Genomic DNA, 20,420 nt, shown 5'->3' on the forward strand with positions numbered 1-20,420 from the left:
TGCTACCGCGCCGCCCGAGGCCCCGCCCCCAGCCGAGCCCCGCCCCTGGCAGCCCCGCCCCCACGCGCTCGGGTCTAGGGTCTACCCCGCAGCCCGGCTGGGTCTGTCGTGCTCTGACTCGCCCCCGCCAGGACGGACCAAACTAGACACCTGCGGGCCTCCCACGGCTACGTGGCCTCTCACCGGGAAGAGGACAACTATCTCTAGCAAAGCATTTCGTCCTCCTGGTAGGTGACTCGGCTTAACTCCGAATTCCCACGAGGATTTCTAGAAGCTGAGCTAACTGGTGGAGCAGAGAATCACAGTCAAGTCTGTAGGAAGGGTCTTTTACCCTGAGACAGGAATTTTGCCGGTAAAGCGTCTTTCTGGAGCTTTCCTGAAGGTCCCACTTCCCCTTGGCTCCTCTTCTGACCCTCTCATTCTCACAATTTGGGCTGGATTAAGAATGAAACATTTGATAATGCAGCCTTAAGGAGTACCTGAGCACTTGGCAAGGAGGCAATGATTTGGGTATCTTTCAGGCTACTGTTCAAAATTACTCTTCAAAAGGAAATTAGAGCATATGGAAAAGCTTCACCTACTGTTCAACACTATTACATTTTAAAACTATTTTCTTAAGTAGGCTCCACACCCAGCGTGGAGCCCAAGGGGGGCATGAACTCATGACCCTAAGATCAAGACCCGAGTTGAAATCAAGAGTCAGCTTCCTAACCCACTGAGCCACCCAGGTGTGCCTAAAACTACTTTTGAGAATTACTTTTCCCCTAGGGCCTAGCACAGAGCAGTTTCCTAAAGGCTGTTTATTGACTGAAAAGATCATTAGTGTAGATTTCTGACTAAACTCACTAAAAGGAATCAGGGAGCCCGAAACTGATCAGATGGGAGGGAGAGCTGAACACCTCTTTCCCCAGGAGTTCAGAAGCAAAGCCAAAAGGAGGTTGTCAGAAACCCCTGTGAGGGGGTCCTCAGCTTAAGCAATAGACTGAGAAGCATGGAGAAATATTTGTGAACATATCTGCCAGTAAGCAACCAGCAGAGTAGAGAAGAATCTGAAGCTGGCGGGTCCACCCTTTCACTTTTGCCAGGATTATTTCTCCCTCCATGTCAGATTGATGAGCTGAACACCACCAACTCCAGGTGTCAGAGGCTCTTTCCCAAGCACTGTTGAAATGTGCTTCACAGCACTCCCACTTAGGGGTTCAGCTCTGTCTGCCAGGGCTGCACAGATATCTTTGCTGTTGAAGATAGCCATAAGGTAGGCTTGTTTTCTTCGTTCAAAACGTGCAGTTCCTTTAACCAACTTTCTCTGCCCCAGATTCTTACTCCCCAGCCACCCACCTTACCAATTCCTTGTCTACCACAAGGCCACCTTTCCCTGTGCACTGAGGGCTCTAGCCTCAGCCTTGGACCCTTTCACCTCTTTCAGGTGCCCACATTCCCTCTCCAGACTATCTTCTTCTCTTATGTAAGCTGCCCATATTACATAAAAATTCAGTGTAGGCATTGATGCCAAAGGAAAATACATAAGGCCTAGGAGACGGATGTATTCGTGAAAGTTTCACCCCACTGAAGATCAAATTTCTCCACAGAAATGAGACTAAGTTTACCATCTGATTCATTCAACACTAGTAATTTTATTTCAAAATATAAATATTTCACATTTACAAAGAGGTTACATTAGAAGTTTGTCAAAGCAAGTTAAAGCCAAGAAGTAGCATCTGTGTGAGAATAAAGAATATGTACTGTTATATTTGAATAAACTTTTTTGCTTTCAAACCATCTCTACTTTGCCTGAGAATGCAGAGGATATCTTTTCCAAAAGTTACATAAGCAGTTACAACTATATATCCAAGCTTGGTTTCCGAATCAAATGGTATTTGAAATATACTCTAGTCACCCAAACAAGTGGCACTGCAAAAGACAGAAGAAGGGTTTTCTTGGGGACAGCTATAATGAGAGTTACACCTTCTGGGTCACTGCAATAAAAAAGAAATAGGATTTGGTAATAGCCAAAATGATGTTACTTTAAGATTCATTTCCACACCTTTCACTGTAAGCTATAAAGCCAGAAGAAAAATAAGAAACCAGGTATGGAGTAAAGAACTCTGGACTTGGAGTCAGAAGTTCTGCCACTGAATTCTGGCTCCATCATTTAAGGTATAAACTTAAGGGAAAATTCACAAAAAACCTTTCTGAGCCTCCAGTGCCTCATTCAATAATACTTAACGCCTGCCTATCTCACAGGGTTGTTAAGAAAGCAGTCTGAAAACTATAAAGTGACATACAAAAGCATTATAAAAATGTAATATCAATATATCATCACTGTATCTGCACATTACTAGATCCTGGAAAAACTTGCAAAACTAAACACAAATACTGATTTTACACACCATAGGTGGAAAAGAATCTCTATACTTGACGTATAGCTCTGAATGGCAAATAGGTTCTCTTTCTGGTATCTCACTAAACTTTGAGATTTATTATAGTTTATGTGGTACTATGGTAACAGATATACCATTCAGAATTTCCATTAAGGATGTCTCCTAAAAGAGCTGTAAACTTACTCGAGAGCCATGTTTCCCAAAGGACTAGTAGTCCTTGGAGAAGCTCTGCTAAAAGGATGGGAGGGTGGGGGAGGGGAGTGCAGTTTAAGGTCAAATAAGTGTAGTAAACACAATCTGTCCCCTCATAAGTTCACAATATATAATAGCACGCTAAAAACTCTTAGAAGTCCTACAGAAAGGAAACAACTCAGCATTCCTCAATTTTAACTGACCATGGAGTCCCCTCCCCCCATGCCCACTTTTGTCTCTTATAACATCTAATAACATCTCTTGAAACTACTGCTATAAGGAACACATTTTTCCAAAAGCTGCTCAGCTATAAGGGAAAGGGAAGAGACACAGAACAGTGGGCTAAGGAAAAAAAAAAACAACTGTATTCTACTCAGAATTCTGTTACTAACTGACTCTCTGTGTGGTAGAAAAGCCACTTTAATCTGGATTTATTTTCTCCCCTAGAAAATGACAGGATCGCCTAATTATGTAAGGCCCATTCTAGCACAGAATTTCTATGACTAGTAGACAGATCATCTTGATTTACAATTCTCTTATTTTTAAACTATCAAAAAAAAATAACTGCTCAGTGGTTTCAGGTAGCACATTTTTTGCAGGTCCTTAATAAATTAATGAAATGAATATATTTTGATGGCAAATGTGTAAGGACAAAAACTAATTAAAAAAAAAAGTTGCTCTCAGCTGGAACTAACACTTGGAAGTATATTGCCAGAGACTACCTCCAATATGAAATGCCTAGTGTAATACTCTTGTAAGGGTCTTAGAAGACCCCTACAGGAAACTGCCAGTCAGGACTAGAGTATGGGAAGTTCTGAAGGGGTTTTTCCTACAAACCCTGACGCTGAGAGCCCTGGATAGCTCACCTAAAATTCTTTTGCTCTAATCTAACCCTTCATGGCCTGAATTTCTGAGTATTTCTTGCCCAGTAGGGACACATTCTAAAGCACTAGATACAACCAGTGTGGGAACTAGGGGTATGAGTAAGGTCACAATGGGTATTTAAGACCAAGGTTAGCCAGAGAACCTCATCTGCAAGCCTTTTAGCAGCCCTTTAACTGGAATAAACAGCTGCTGTTTCCAAAGGCTCTGAGTTTGTTTAAATACAGCAGGCCTTCAGAACACTTCCTGGGTAATCCTCTTTGTCAAGAGTCAATCTACACCAGTCTCACAAGTCACAGGAAAATTCTACCAGCTAACTACCTCTAATGGAAGAGAGTGGTAGGAATCCTCACAAGTTTAAACATAAATAAGAGTTGTATCTCAGGCAGTGTGACAGATCACTTCCAGAAACACAGAATGTGACAGGAATTTTGGAACTGCAGAAGGATTTATAGGACATGGTGTTTATGCTAAAAATGCTATACCTTATTCTCGGAAGAGAGAGGAGCACATCTGTGTGGAGACTTTTATCTTTTCTCATTCCCCCATTCGGTTTACAACTGAAATAGTGAATGTGAACTTAAAACTAATCTTTAATAAAGCTATAAAATTGTAAGACTTGTGATAGGCTTTCTGCATCCGTGTTTACTGAAGCTACTTCATCCATGCACTGTCTGTTCCTAGGAAATGTACTCTTTCTGGGACAAATCCTGGGAATCTGGGGGCAAGCCATTTTGAGACCTGAGCTTGAGACTCCTTGCTTTTCATGCCACGTGAGCTCTGTGCCCTGTGAAAATCTTGTAAAGCCTCTTCACTGTCTGTCTGAGGGGATAGGTTTCTCTGGCCGAGGGCTCCTCCCCCAGCTGGTTGGCCTTCGGAGTCCTTCTGCGCTTGCGGAAGCACCAGCGCAGTTCCGGTCTCCTCATGAGGACCGTGTGTAGGACTGATTTTTTAGGTGATATTACATCACTGCCCATTTTGGGAGCTCTAAACTATTCTCTTAGGGCTCCAAGTTCTTTTCTAAAGAATCTGGTATTTATACTAATAATTATGACCGGCAACAGCCATACATTAGCTGGAGTTTAGTCTTTTGCAGTATCACTTTATTCAGCTAAAAACACTTTGGAGGAACATAATTTGTTTATGCACACTAAACTGTGTCTAACACTTGCCGCTTATGAATATGTGCCAATTATAGCTATAAACTTATCAGTATACAATTAACAAAAACAAACCTGATTTCTTTTTTAACCCTTTTACTGCAAAATTCATAATTTTAGCAAGCACATGATCTGGCTAAGATTTACGGTGGGAGAAGGCCTTCCCAGGAGCTATCCCCTATAGCACCCTGTACAGCGGTTGGCATGGAAACCAGAGAGGGCCAACTCTCAATGAATGTGTTGCTGAACGAATGACTGAACAACTGGCTAAAGAAAAAAAGGAGTCGGTTAGCGGCCAAATGGAACAGTTGGTGTAATATCAGATTATAATTGTAGAAGAACAGTAAAAACAAGAGATCTGCATGCAGTCTACTGTATAAACAGTCAAAACCTTCACAGTAGCCTCTTTCCTAAAGGGAGTTAATTTCTTAAGTAATATCAGAATGAATTTAAGCTAATTATCACTGACTATGCTTCTCAGTGAGACAATGGTTTAGAAAAAGAAGGATTTCTACTTTTAAATGTTTTCCAAAGGGAAGTCTTTGATATTCAGGAACACTTTCTCCTCCATATTCCCCTGGGGATGGAGAAAGAGCCTGATGATTGTTTTCTACCGTGGGAAGGACACCAAGCTAAGAGCTGGGTTCTAGTCCCAGCCTGTCATTAACTGCAGGACAAGTGCTGGGAAAACTGCAAAAGGAATTAGAAGAAAGGCTACAGCAGAGCAGAGCTGGCAGACAGTGAAGTCAGAAAAATTTGAGGTAAAAATCTTACTAAACTTTTCTGAACCTTAGTTTTCCCATCTGTATGAAAGTGTTATAAAATACCATAAAGCTGTATGAAAGCTGCCGGGAAGTGATAGTGAAAGAATACGCGCAAAATGACTTTGTAAAATGCAAAGCACTATGCTGGTTATTGCGATGTCTGGGAGACTTAAAAAGTCATAATTCGACAAGCCTTCATCTAGAGTCTTAGGTGCAACGCACTCTGCCAAGTGATGGAAAAATACTACCTAACTGTAACATTCTACTGCTAATAAGTAACTAATTGGCAGAATTCCAAGTAAGTAAACAGGGATCCATTTAACAACTCAGAGAACTGTTACTCCTGAGATTTTTCACTTAAAGCATTTGGAAAGAAAAACTGAACCACAACATGAATTCTGTCATACTGGTACCATTAACAGCAGCTTAGTAAGTATGTTGCTTCAAAGTAGTCAACCAAGTTTTAAGAATTTGGCAATAGTGTAATGGCAGATGGAGGGAGGAGAAAGGGCAGGAAGAGCTTGTTTTTCTGTGGCTCCTGTGGTTGCAACACACACCTAGATGACCTTGAAATAAGCCACCCCACCTTACACTTCTAGAGGGGAGTAGGTACAAGGGTAGAAGGCTTCCTTTTCCCGCTCAAACAACTACATATTCAAAAGTGAAAAACCCTCTTCATTAAAACGTGACGGTCATAAAAAAGTTCAAGAACAGATTTCTTAAACCAGAAGAAAATTACATGGCAAATACTTTTAACAGCAGGTAGTTCAGGACTCTTAAAATAACTTTATAAATACATATAATAATAATATAGATAACCAAAAGTGGGAAATTTCGAGCCATGGTACCAGTGTATAAACTGAAACTTTTCAAGCCATCTTAGCAAGAAGTAAGTGAGCAAACCACAATTCTGAGCTCTAAAGCTGTGCTTTAAAAGGCAAAGCAACACACAGCAAGTTCTCTCTTGTCCAGGCATTCTGTTTGGAAGGCCAGGAGGGTTCTGCTTCTTTCCTGGGCTCTGTTTGCTAGGCACAGATGAAAGGACAGAAGGCCACAGCTGGGCTGAACTCACTATCAAGACTGAACCTCCTACAGAAATCACTCTGTTGCAAACCATGTCAGTTTACTGAAGATTTCAGATCGTCAGAAATATCATGGCAAGTCCTGTAAGGAGAAAAGAGAGAATGATTAGTTCTGCTTTTGGAAAGAGGGGAGGGGGTGTGGATGAAGCCAAAGAAATACTTTAAAAAAAGAAAAGCACAACAGTGTCCAACCAGTAAGTAATTACCATAGAACAACATTTTATTTTTATAACCTGAGAGCCTTGACAAGGTTATATGGTCACTATGTATCGCTAATACTTTCACCAAGTATTGTTTCAAAGTCAGCTAGTTGGCTCTCCGTCTTTGGTAACAAGAATTCTTTTTTTTTTTTTTTTTTGCTGGGTCCATTGTCTCCCATCCAAGACAATCTCCCCAGACTCCCTTGAAACCATGTATGACCGACCATGTGACTAAGTAGTATCTAGTCTGGATGGAGTTGTCTGCTGCACATCTGAGGTGCCTACCTTAGCACTGTAGGTGCTGCACATCCGAGGTGCCTACCTTAGCACTGTAATAGCTAGCTCGCCTTTGCTACATCATTTACATGCCTGAGCTAGGAGGATGTGACCCAGTCTGGTCTGTATCTGTGGTGGCCAGGTCAGAGTTTATTGATGATGAGCTCAAGATCTTACCCGAAAAGACCTCATACCAAGGTGGCAGAACAGGATGTAGGGAGACTGGGCATGAATGTTTGTGGAACAGCCATACGAGTCCTAGGCTGCCTACTTCTGGCTTCTTTTGCCCAAGAAATAAACCTCTAGCTTATTTAAGTCATTGTTATTTTGAGTTCTCCTGCTGGTGGAAACTCTTTAGTTTAGGGGGCTTTTTTTCTGTTTATATACAGTCAAATCTATCTTAAATGATAAAGAGACAGGGGCGCCTGAGTGGCTCAGTCAGTTGGGCATCTGCCTTTGGCTCGGGTCATGATCCCAGGGTTCTGGGATCGAGCCCCACATCGAGCCCCGCATCGGGCTCCCTGCTCTCCGGGAAGCCTGCTTCTCCCTCTCCCACTCCCCCTGCTTGTGTTCCCTCTCTCGCTGTGTCTCTCTCTGTCAAAAAAAATAAAATCTTAAAAAAAAAAAAAAAAGATAAAGAGACAAAGCACACATATATTACCCTTTCAGACAGAAGTTACATTGCTCCTTTACAGCAATATCACCAACTAGGAACTCAGAAAAACAGTTGAGCTTAAAATGTTTGCATTTTTCAAAACAATTCTAAAATCTTCAAGTTATAACTTGTAGCCCTCTCACTATACTATGTGGTATCTTCTTAATTTTTTTTTATCAGTCAAATAAAGCCCATTTTATTTTCATACCTATAACCAAGTGTTGTTACTGTACACAGATGACTCAACTTTTTTATTACAAACAGACCTAAAGTGGAATATAAGGAAAGTACTCCAAAAATTCAGAAAACTCAGCTGTAGATACAAAAGGTGACAAAAAGTTGTCATTAAGTACAAATCATCTAAAACATCATAAAGCAAATAATCTGTACATCAGGTGCAACTGTGCACTCACGCCACCCGTCTTACCCCTTTCTGCCTTCTTCCTTTGTCTTCTCAATTTTCGCGTCACACTACGAGGCGGGCCAGCTGGGTGGAGCAGAGGCAAATGAAAGACTAACCCTTTAGCATAATGTCAGAAGTACTTCAGAATCAAGAGGGCACAGGCAGCAAGTTACAGAAAAGAGATTACATTCAAGAACACTGCCCTATCTCAAGGCTGCCTCCCTGGCGGGGGGCCCTGGCCTCTGCACCTCTGACGCTTGCCTCCACCAGCAAGGCCCTACATCCAAAGGAACAGCTCGGAAGAATGGCTAAGCTTCCTGGCTATGGCTTTGAAAGGGCATGCGTGTGACATGGCCCAACCCACCACGCTGAATATATGCTGACAAGAGAAAGAATTGGAATGAACTTTGTTTCCTTAAGTAATTTTACATTCTGAAAGAAATCCCCCAAAACGAAGACTTCTATCCTCCCAGGTTTTATATGTGTTACTGTCCACCTGTATATCAAATCAGGGTTTCTCAACAGCAGCACCATCGACATTTTTGTGCATGGTAAGATATTTAGCAGTATCCCTGCCTCTAACTGCTGGAGTTGTGACAATCAGAATGTCTCTAGACATTGCCAAGTATCTCCTGAGGGGAGCAAAACTCACAACTCCCACCCAGAACCATTGCCCTAGGTGTCTATTTATGTATCTATTTTTCACACTCTCACCTAAATTTGTGTTCTTACATTTGTGTACAGGCAAAGTTGGCTACCAGCTGTGGGAAGCCGTGGAAAATCTTTAAAACCAATAACCAAAAATTTGCCAATATTAAAAAGCATTTCCCAATACACATTAGGTTTCTAAATTCACCCTTTGACATCTTTTCACATTTCTAAGATATCTGCAAGTTTGAATCTCTATTCAGTTCCTCTATATTATGAATGAAAATTTCTGCCTCAGGGCAAAGATGCATGAAATGAGATTAAGACTGTGGTTGGCCTGGTGACTGCTTTCTGTTGACAAGTAAGCTTAGCTGTCACCTTGAAATTCATACCTACTATTCAATTCTGCCCCCAGGCCAAGAAAGCCTAGAAAAGGACCCAGAAAAAAGGAAAACAAACTGAAGCAAGCTAAGAAAACAGTTACTAACAATTTTCCAACTCAACATTCTATCTTCTCTAGATGTTTAGAGTGGCAATGGCAGGGTGTACGTGTGTGTGCGCGCGCGTGCATGTGAAGCCTACAGAAGTAACACTTATCTTTTTTTTTTTTTAAGATTTTCACTTATTTATTTTAGAGAGAGTGACTGCGTGCACAGGGAGAGGGAGAGAATGCTGAAGCAGACTCTCCGCTGAGCTCAGAGCCCCACACGGGGCTCAATCCCAGGAACCCGAGATCATGACCCGAGCTGGGTTGAAATCAAGAGTCAGCTGCTCAACCAACTGAGCAGCCCTGGCGCCCCAGAAGTAACAATGATCTTAAATAAATGTCTATCTCCTGGAAAACAAACTCCCTAACCTAATGATACAGAAATAATTTATTTCTGTCCTCATGGAGAAGCACTGGGCTCACAAATCAGCAGGGTTCATAAATCCTGACCTCTCTAGAATAGGAAGAAACAAAGGGATAATACTGCATTGACAGTATGTCTAGAAATGGTAAATGTCCTACCTCAGTCATCTAAATACAGTATTCTTTAAAAATAAATAAATACAGTATTCTTTTCCAAACCATATGGATTATTATATGCTAAGAACTACAGTGGTAGAATTTCTCATTTAAGAGCAAGAAAAGCAGAACAGGACCACACGTGGTTGGAGGGACAGAGACTGCTATTAACATTTTACAGTTATGGCAATGGGGAATGTGCAGTGTGATTTCCCATTTACAATCCCAGCTCCTTGAATTCTGAATTTTCCTCCCCAAAAGATTTCGGTAAGATTTTTAAAAATTCGTTTATGTAAGTGTTTAAACTTTTTCTGATTTGACAGCTCAAGAGCTGTTGACTCCTTGCCTCCTAAAGATACAGAATAAACGTTGGACATTTAAAAATAAAAAGCTTTACCTGACTAAATTAACGTAGTTGGCTTGGCATAGCTGAGTGTGTATTTCCAAACCCTCACCTCGCACACATGTGCACAATCTTGTGACAGAGCACATGGCATCACTATTAGGCACATCCCTTACTTTCTGACAAATCCGGAATATAGCACTAAGGCTGGGGCTTACTATGTCCCATCCTCTTTTGTCAGCCTCAAGGTGATATTGCAAAAATCTTTTTATCTGAACTGTTCTTGGTTTCACTAATCTATTAATTCATCAAATGTTCACTGAGCATTTTTTATGTGCTGGACACCATGCTAGGAATGGTAAAAGAGTAGTAAACAGATGAGACCTAGCTCCTACTTTCAGAAAGCTTACCAACTACTGGGAAAGATGATTAATTAAAACGACACAGTTATAATGTGTATTAAGCTCCAACAGGTAAGTGGAAGATGCTGTGGTGCGGGGGACCACTAGTTGGGAGCCTTACGCTCTGGTGTGTCCACGACATTCACCCCCATCAAATACTGCAAACAGCATTATCAACAGTGATAATCAGAGCAGGGGGTCCTCCCTCCTTCGTTTTTCCTGTAGGTGGTAGTTCACAGAAACGGTCTTGCAAATGCGTACTTGTAGCTACCAGTGCCTGCGCCTGCAAAGAGAAGGTATGTCCGCCTAACAAAATACAACCATCCACCCTCTACTATCACACTGCAGCAAGCCTGGTGTGTCTGAGGCCCCAAGAAAAAGCCTGTGTGGCAGCAGCTCAGACCGCAAGAGGAAAGGGTTCAGGATCAGATCAGGTAGGGCCTTGCAACCATGTCAAGGATTTTGATCTCCCTCCTAAAACCAACGGGAGGCCATTTTTGGTCAGCCAGGGTCACGATCAGATATGCCTGCATTTTGAAGAGAACATGTCAGCTGCAGTGCAGAGAAGGGACGAGAGAACTGTACAAGCGGAGGGCGGGAGACGTTAGAAGACTAAGATGACCATAGCAGTCCAGGTGAGAAATGCAGCAGCTGGGCCCAGCTCAGACCAGGAGGCGTGGCACTGGAGATTCAGAGGAAGAAGATTCAGAGATGCTGAGACAAACGGACAGCACTTGGTGAGGGCAGTGAACAAGGAGGTGGGGAGTAGTAAGGATGACCACAAACTGGCCCACAGAAGTGGAGCGTAACGTTCCCTGAGTGTAACAGGACGACGTTTGCTCTTGTGGAAGGGAAGAGGATGGCTCAAGAAGGAAAAGAAAGATCATTAGTTGAAACGCACCGGCTCTCCTGCTTTTTAGCTGGGTGGCTATGGGCAAGGGAACCTCTCTAAGCCTTGAGTCCCTCATCTATAAAACATGGAAGCCTCCAATTCCTAACCTATATGCAAACACTGGACAGATCAAATAAAATAACACACGTAAAGTTTTATCACAGAACTTCACCCCAATAAACGTCCCCAGAGGTTGTGTTTGTTCAGACTTCCCACTGAAGGGTGAGGTACTGAACACACACTTCCTTCAAGCCCTTTCAAAACCTCATTAAAATGCCAGTGAAAGAGCGCCTGGGTGGTTCAGTTGGTTAAGCAACTGCCTTCAGCTCAGGTCATGATCCTGAAGTCCCGGGATCGAGTCCCGCATCGGGCTCCCTGCTCGGGAGGGAGTCTGCTTCGTCCTCTGACCCTATCCCCTCTCATGTGTTCTCTCTCTCTCATTCTCTCTCTCTCAAATAAATAAAATCTTAAAAAAAAATAAAAATAAAAAATAAAATTAAAAAAATAAAATAAAATAAAATGCCAGTGAAAGTATTTTTTTGAAGGCATACACTTACTTGAAAAGGAAGGCAGGGAGAGAGAATGTAAGAGGTAAGAGCCATAAACTTCTAGAAGGTGGAAGGCAGATGGGACAACTGCTCTGACCCAGCATACCCTAAAAAGCTGATCCTAGGCCGGTAGTGGAAAACGCCAGCAAACAATTTGATTTCTTCAGTAAAATCCCCATGAGGGCTCAGGAACTGGTGACAGCAAGTAAACTCTGGAATTGGGGTGAAGGTGGTGCTAAATGCCGAAGGACTGCTTTAAAATCTACTTAAAAAGCAGTACGACTCCACTGCTCAATAACCCCGCCCACCTCCACCTGGCCAAGGAATTGCCCCTGTCATCGGCAGAAAATTAAAGAGTTTTTTTCCCCAGGAGAGAAGGTAAAACAAAAAATCTCTGGAGTAGGGGACAAGAGGCAGAGATGAGGGTGGGGGTACACACTGACACCGGGAGATTGCATGAATACTCACATCTTGAACACCATCTGTCCCTTTCCCTCTCTTGTCTCCCAGAATGCCGGCCCCTGGGCCACCAACCTCTAGGCAGGAGATTATTAAGATCTTTCTCAGAGGGGTTTACTAGTCCAAATGGGGAACCAAAAAATGTTGACACCAAGGATTGCACAAGACAATGGCTCTGCCAGATTCTATCATGGTAACACATACAATAACCCACCCACAGCTCCTGAGTGAATGTCTCACTCTTAATAGGAACCAACAGCCAAATATATATGATAAATGATACTGTGATTATGTTGTGTTAATATGGCAAAGGTGAAGGGATTCTGCAGATGTAATTAAGGCCCCTAATCAGTTGACTTTAAATTAATCAAAAGGAGAGCATACTGGGTAGACTGAGCCTAGTCAGGCAAGCCCTTTAAAAAGGGGTCTGAGTGGTCAGAAACCGAAGTCAGAAAACTGCTCTTCTGCTGGCCTTGAAGAAGCCAACAGCCATGATACGAAACTGCCTACGGAGAGGGGCCACCACCAGCTGTCAGCCTCAGTTCCACAACTGCAGGAAAATGAATCCTGCCAACACACGGCAAGCTTAGAACCCAAGCCGCAGAGGAAACCCCAGCTCCAGCTGACACCTTGACTGCAGCCTTGTCAGAACCAAAGCCAGAAGATCCAGCTACATGGTGCCTGGACTTCCGGCCCATGGAAACTTGGACAGAATAAATGCATGTTGTTTGAAAGCCATTAAGCCAGGGCTAATTTGTTATGCATCACAGAAAACTAATAACTTCCTGAATGCTAAAAAGGTAGATTTTATTTTTTTTTTAAAGGTAGATTTTAGGGCGCCTGGGTGGCTCAGTTGGTTAAGCAACTGCCTTCGGCTCCGGTCATGATCCTGGAGTCCCGGGATCAAGTCCCACATCGGGCTCCCTGCTTGGCAGGGAGTCTGCTTCTCCCTCGACCCTCCCCCCTCTCATGCTCTACCTCATTCTCTCTCTCAAATAAATAAATAAAATCTTTAAAAAAAAAAAAGTATAGATTTTATTTATGTAAATAACACCTTGATAAACAGGACTGAAAAAAATGTGGTAAAAATGAAAATCTCTGTGGAAGGTTTGGAAAATAAAATTGAAAAATTCACCCAGAAAACGGAGGCAAAAAATCAGAAATGGAAAAACAGCAGAGATAAGAAAATAAGATGACCAGGGTATGAGACTCAACATCAAACTAAGTTTCTGAAAGGATGAGAAGGAAATCATAAAAATGAAATAATTCAAGAAAAATTTTAGAACTGCAGAACATAAGTTTCCAGTTTTAAAGGTCTTATCAAGTATCAGGAACGTTTTTAAGGAAACGTTCAGGAATCAGAACGACTTCAGACTTTTAACAAGCATGGAAACAAGAAGAGAATGAGGAAATAAAGAAAGTCTAAAGGTAAAAATTTTCACACATAAAATTCTCTATCCAGGGGCGCCTGGGTGGCTCAGTCAGTAAGCATCTGCCTTTGGCTCAGGTCTTGATCCCGGTCCTAGGATCAAGCTCCTTGTCAGGCTCCTTGCTCAGCGGGGAGTCGGCTTCTCCCTCTCTCTCTGCCCCTTCTCCTGCTCATGCGCACGCTCTCTCTCTCTCTCAAATAAATAAAATCTTAGAAAAAAAATTCTCTACCCAGGCAAGCTATTGATTAAGTATGACTTTAGGAAAAACCTCTTCAGACATGCATCATCCTCCCAAAATTCACTCCCCATGCATTCTTTCCCAAAAATCTATAGGAGATTGTGCTCCAACAAAAAGGGAATAAATCAAGAAAGAAAATAATATGGGGAGTGAGAATTCCAACACAGGGAAGAGCTGAAGGAATGACAGCTGAATAGTGGGGGAAAGGGCAGCCAGCATCCACTGGAGCAGATCAGAAGACTCTAGCAGAGACTTCATCAGGAAGATATGCTCAGTTGATACAACGGAGCATACTGAGCAAGAGGAGATGTGAACACCTGGTGCATAGCTTGAGGCTAATTGTAAGTACTCACATACAACAAAACACAGTATCTTTATAACTCAAAGGAAAGCAAAAAGCTGTATAAAGTAAGGAAATACAGACACAATATACAAGAAGGCTCAAATAGGAATATAATTTACAGAGTCATAATAATGTAAGTGCCAAATACTGATCTAACCGATATCACAGTTCAATAATGGGAGGTGGGTAGGAAAGAGCTAATTTCTCACCTTCCAACTGGGAAGGAAACAGATAATGCCTATTCATGAAAAAAAAAAAAAATCAAGGAATAAACATGCTATTTCAAGAAATGGAGGTAAAAGTCAAATTAGAGTCAAAAAGTGGTTCCTCTCAGGGGCACCTGGGTGGCTCAGTTGGTTAAGCAGCTGCCTTTGGCTCAGGTCATGATCCCAGGGTCCTGGGATCAAGCCCCACGTCAGGCTCCACGCTTAGCAGGGAGTCTGCTTCTCCCTCTGCTCCTCATCCCCCACCCCATGCTCTTTCTCTCTCTCAAAAAAAAAAAAAAAAAAAAAAAAAAAGTGGCTCCTCTCAGAGCAGAAAAGGAGAGACAAGGGGAAAGCAAAGGATAGTTTTCACAATAAGCTTTGTAGAAATTTTTGACCCTTTCAAATACATGCATACACAACTTCTAAAGAAAAAAAAAGATGAAGACTATAAAAGCCCTCACATTAAATTTTCTAGCTCCCCTGCCACCTAATTAATAATATTCTACCTTCAGAGAAGTTAGTTCCCCCTTCAGAGAAGGGGGAAAGGGTCATTTGCCTCTGGAAGAATTCATATTAGTTAAAAACCAATTCCTGCTTTACTAACTTGGAATCATTAAAAGTATTTTTCTAAAGTAACAGCAAAATATTGATCAACCAATTTTCTTTTGGTTTCTTGTATGGATCCCCAAGGAGTAGGGTATCCAGTTATCAAGTGCTCTTTATTGCTTTCAAGTAACTGTTCATTGGTTTCTCAGGTACCCACATATCTGCCTTTAAGAGGTAAAGGCAGAAATCATAGGGTCACCACCTTCAAAATGGTGAAGCTTTTGTTAAAGCTACATAAGTGCCTCTCCTTTTATTCTTTTTAAGGAAACGCATTTTTCCCTGCCATCAAGTTAAGTGCCTTGCATTAGCTAAAATGGCCCTCTAACCAAGTGGGTCTAACTCAGAAACTGTATTCGACTTGTTCTGAGTTAAAAGACCATGTCTTTCTTCACAAAGTACATTTACACAAAATAAGCAGAAACATGTTTCTAAAGAATTTTATTTTTTTTAGATTTTATTTATTTGACAGAGAGAGACACAGCGAGAGAGGGAACACAGGCAGGGGCAGTGGGAGAGAGAAGCAGGCTTCCCGCGGAGCAGGGAGCCCGATGCGGGGCTTGATCCCAGGACCCTAGGATCATGACCTGAACCGAAGGCAGACGCCTAACGACTGAGCCACCCAGGCGCCCCTCTAAAGAATTTTAAAGAAAAACATAAAATAGTTTCAGTAAATACATTTTCAGAATCAACTCGTTAATGACTCCTTGATTACACTAGAAGACCCAATGGCAGGAAAAATTATTTTCCAGTGGAGAATAATAAGGACAATGTAGTATAGTCTCTGAAAAGTTAAAATTCTTCATTCTGAGACTTCTTACTTTTTCATTCTTAACAGTCCATCTTACTTTTCTGTTGTTAACATGTGATTTCTGGTACAATCATGAAGAAAAACTGTTTAACAAGTAGTATCCTCTGAAGTTAAACCTGATGTATACCCAGCCATTCCACTTCTTGGTATATACTCAAACTAAGTACTCCCGTCCGCCAGAAGACATGTAGTACAAGAAACTGGCCAGTAGGGGGCGCCTGGGTGGCTCAGGCGGTTAAGCGTCTGCCTCTGGCTTAGGTCATGATCCCAGGGGTGGGAATGGAGTACCGCACTGGCTCCCTGCTCAAGGAGGAGCCTGCTTCTCCCTCTCCCTCTGCCCTGCCCCCTGCTTGTGCTCTCTCTCTCTTAGATAAATAAAATCTTAAAAAAAAAAAATAAACTGGCAAGTACACAAATGTCCATCAACACTGCAATGAATAAACTGTGGTATCCTCATGCACTGGAATACTAGGCAGCATGAGAAAAAGATGACTGGTCCATGCAACAATGTGGCTGAGGTCACAGACAATGCTGAGCAGAAGAGCCTGACTCAGGAGTACTTACTATATAGGATTCCTGTTAAGTGAAGTTCAAAAAGAGGCAAAGCCAATCTAAGGTGACAGTGGTCAGATTACCAGCAGAGAAGGGGTCTGACTGAGAAGGTGTATGGGGAAGGTTTCTAGAGTAATGGAAATACTCTATACCTTAATACAGGGGATGCTTACATAGGTATATGTATTGAAAAAATCCATCTGTTGTATATTTAAGATGTGCATCTCAGCCCATGGAAGATAAACCTCAATAAAAAGCTTTGTAAAATTTTGACACAATCAGGGAAAACTTTTTAATTATAATTCATATTACATTATAATTTAATTTATGAACTGTTGGTGACAGCAGATGACAGCAATTATGAATTGTCTGTCTGTACTTGCAAAATAAGTTATAACTCCATACTAGCATACTCAGAATTTTTTCCCAACTTTTTACAGCTTTATAAAGCTACAGAAAAATTGAAAGACTAGTGCAATTAACCATATGTCATTCATCTAGACTCAACAATTGTTAGTATGTTGCTATTGTCACTTCCCCTCTATTAGTTTTGGCTAAACTATTTAAAAATAAGTTGCAGGGGCACCTGGGTGGCTCAGTTGGTTAAGTGACTGCCTCAGGTCATGATCCTGGAGTCCCGGGATCGAGTCCCACATCGGGCTCCCTGCTCAGCAGGGAGTCTGCTTCTCCCTCTGACCCTCCTCCCTCTCATGCTCTCTGTCTCTCATTCTCTCTTTCTCAAATAAATAAATAAAATCTTTAAAAAAAAAAAAAGAAAAAGAAAATAAGTTGCAGACATCTTGACATCTTACCCCTAAAGGATATTCTGCTATACAACCAAGGTATCATTATCATGCCTAGGAAATTTAACACTGATATAAAAATACTATTTAATACATAGCCCATATTCAGATTTCTCCAACTGTTCCATAAATGTTCTTTATCGATTCTCCCCACCCCTAATCCAGGACCGTCCACTGATGCCTGCACTGCATTTGATTGTCCTGTTCCCTGACCCCCACCTTTAATCTGGTACACCATGTCCCCAAGTGTTTTTTAAATGTTTTTTTTTTTTTATTTTGGTCTTTCATGACATGAACAATTCTGTCCCAATTTAGTTTTTAAAATTTCCTGGTATCTGAAACCCAAACGTCTACAAACAAATGTTTTCTACTTAGAGTCTTCTACAATCTTCAGCAGAGCGTGTGCACTGAAATACCTGTATCCTGACAGACCATTCATGTAAAAAAATAAATCATGGGATAGTTCAATTTCACACACAGAGTTCATGGTCATTCTACTTTAACTCACCGCTGAGTCTGAGCAGGCCACGGGGTCTGGTTTGGCGTGGGCACTGAATTCGTGGGACTCACTAGCATGGCACTATAGATATTAGAAGCGACCACGAGTATGCAGAGAAGTATGGGCCCAATGATTGCTCCTTCCAGGCCCAAGTAGTAAGCCCCACCAGCCACTGCCAAGCCTGTCAAGTAAGGATGCCCACCTCTGGAAGAAAGAGCATACAGATTAGCTCATGGCTTTTAACAAACATAAACCTTGGAGTAAATCTGAAACACATCTCTAACACTATGTTCATTCCTAACACACCAGGCCTTTGATTGCATGACCAGCTTTCTTTAGATTACTTCAGTGCAGATAACAACGTTGGTTGTAATAATACTGAGATGCAAGCATTTTCTTACCTATGTAACACATACAACATCTGCCTTTTTATAAGGTCCATCGATGGAGGGAGTGAAGTCAGACTGTTAGCAGATATCCTACACCCATTACATGGATGCCTGACCTAGGTTAGTGTTGGCTGAGGAGTGGTTACAAAAGTCACATGTTGAGTTTACTTCCAACAAGAATAGTTAAATGGGCACAATTTACATATAATTCAAATAATTATGCTTTTTATAAAGCAATACAATAGCATCCACATTATTCATAGGTTAGACTTGTGGCAACATCGTAAAATAGTTTTTAAACATGGGTAATGATAAAGGGCCTCATGAAGAAACTATCCGTCACAAAGCCCAAGATTTCTATCTCACAAGAGTCATAATTGTTCTCCAGCTTATCACAGGATCACTTATATAACCCGAATACAGTAAGAGGTTACAGCAGCTCCGCACAGTGATAACAATAACAAATGACCACTAACATAAGAGGGACTGGGAAAGACAGTATGTTCTATTTCTAGTTTTCAAACACAGGTGACTGGAACAATTTACTGTGGGGCAAATAACTCTGGAATAATGTCCTGTACTATGTTACAGTTCAATAAGTAAGATTTAAGGTGAGGTAGTCTTTAGGAAACTAATACACTATATTCATAATCTATCTTCCTCACTCTAAAAAAAAAAAAAAAATTTAGGGCAGTATTCCACATATGTATGCTATGTAAGTAAGCTTTTTCCCTAAAAATACACTTCTAAAAATTTCCTATCAAAAATGCTTAAAGCTGGGGAGCCTGGGTGGCTCAGTCATTAAGCGTCTGCCTTCGGCTCAGGTCATGATCTCAGGGTCCTGGGATCGAGCCCCGCATCGGGCCCCCTGCTCCGCAGGAAGCCTGCTTCTCCCTCTCCCACTCCCCCTGCTTGTGTTCCCTCCCTCACTGTCTCTGTCTCTCTGTCAAATAAATAAATAAAATCTTTAAAAAAAAAAAAAATGCTTAAAGCTTAAAAAAAAGTGTGGAAGCTTTTAAATAAAGGCTTCATTTATTAAAAAATAAAACAATTTACACAAACTCTTTCATTTCCTAATGCTGGCTAAATAAGGTAGTATTTTATTATTAAGATAAAAATCACATAAAAATCTTAAATTCTAGCTAGAAACTTCAATAAAAAATTTAAAGTTTAGAGAAATGAAAACATTTAACGATAAGTCATATAACTACTCTATTTAAATTTCAACTGTTAAGCACTAGTTAACCACGTTCTGACGTTCTCCTTTTGTCTTTAATTTTCTCTCTCAAGTTTTAGACATAAAAGTTTCCCTAAGGCTTGTGTATGGAGTTGCTTGTTTCTTTCTGCTCTGGAACTTTGGGACGTCAGAGTAGTTATATATCATTTGTTTTCTACTTCAACTTACTAGAGAGAAAATAAGGTGGCATATAATTTGTCCCTGTATATTCTCAAATTAACTGAAGGGTACTCTTTCTATGAACTGAGCCCTTATCTACACTTACTGTGATGGTGAATTTTACTATATTAACTATTATGACAGTTTCAGTAGGCATATTCTGAACTTCAGTAACTGATGAAAATTCAGCATTTGGTTACATCCTAGATTCTAATAAGCAATGTGAATCTGGATATGTGACTAAATAAGAATTGGCTTGATTTACTTAATGCAATTTCTAAGAGATACCAAAATCTAAAAAACAAGTATTTATTATATTACATAGCCAAAGCTTGGATTCTGTCTTCAATTTAACCTGTACTCATCCTAGACCCATACTATAATATCTTAAGTAAAGAGAGCTCTCTGCTTATCAGACATTAACTTGATGAGATTTGATTTCACATGGAAAACCTCAGACCTACAACTAAATGTTTTTCTCCAAAAGCAAAGAAGTTCTAAAAATAACCACTAACTCATTTCTGTACTTTAAATGTTTTATGTACATCTAATAATATTTCTTTCCTAGCTTAAATATCACTAAAACAGAAGATTATTCACAATTTTGTGTTAACAGAGTCTCATATATTGTAAATACTTAGACAACAAAATAGCATACCTTGCAAACAGTATTAATTATATTACATTAAAATCTGATTGGATCAGTGGGACCACAAAAGACTACTTCACTGAAAAATCCTACCATCTGTCCCTTTTCCCATCCCCAAAAGGGAAAATAAAACAAAACAACCTTTCTTTAACAAGGCCACATAAATCCCTGGATATGATTCACCAGCAACTTGAGAAGTTCTGTGGATA

The 20,420-nt window shown here is 41.0% G+C and overlaps 1 protein-coding gene across 2 annotated transcripts in view; it reads right to left on the reverse strand.

Annotated features, from left to right (window-relative positions):
* Positions 1 to 1,607: 1,607 nt before the first annotated feature.
* TMEM245 (transmembrane protein 245) overlaps positions 1,608 to 20,420 on the reverse strand; it is a 108,725-nt gene continuing 89,912 nt past the window's right edge. For both annotated transcript variants that reach the window (XM_045882869.3, XM_045882870.3), the window contains 2 exons: positions 17,787 to 17,981; positions 1,608 to 6,543 (listed from right to left, as the gene is read on the reverse strand). In XM_045882869.3, the coding sequence (XP_045738825.1) occupies positions 6,498 to 6,543; positions 17,787 to 17,981 (241 nt within the window). In that variant the 3' untranslated portion in view covers positions 1,608 to 6,497. The remainder of the gene's footprint in view (positions 6,544 to 17,786; positions 17,982 to 20,420) is intronic.

The sequence above is a fragment of the Mirounga angustirostris genome, unplaced genomic scaffold (genome assembly GCF_029215605.1).
Source record: "Mirounga angustirostris isolate CCGP_5_RB_7025 unplaced genomic scaffold, mMirAng1.0.hap1 SCAF_15, whole genome shotgun sequence".
In the NCBI taxonomy this organism is placed as follows: domain Eukaryota; kingdom Metazoa; phylum Chordata; class Mammalia; order Carnivora; family Phocidae; genus Mirounga; species Mirounga angustirostris.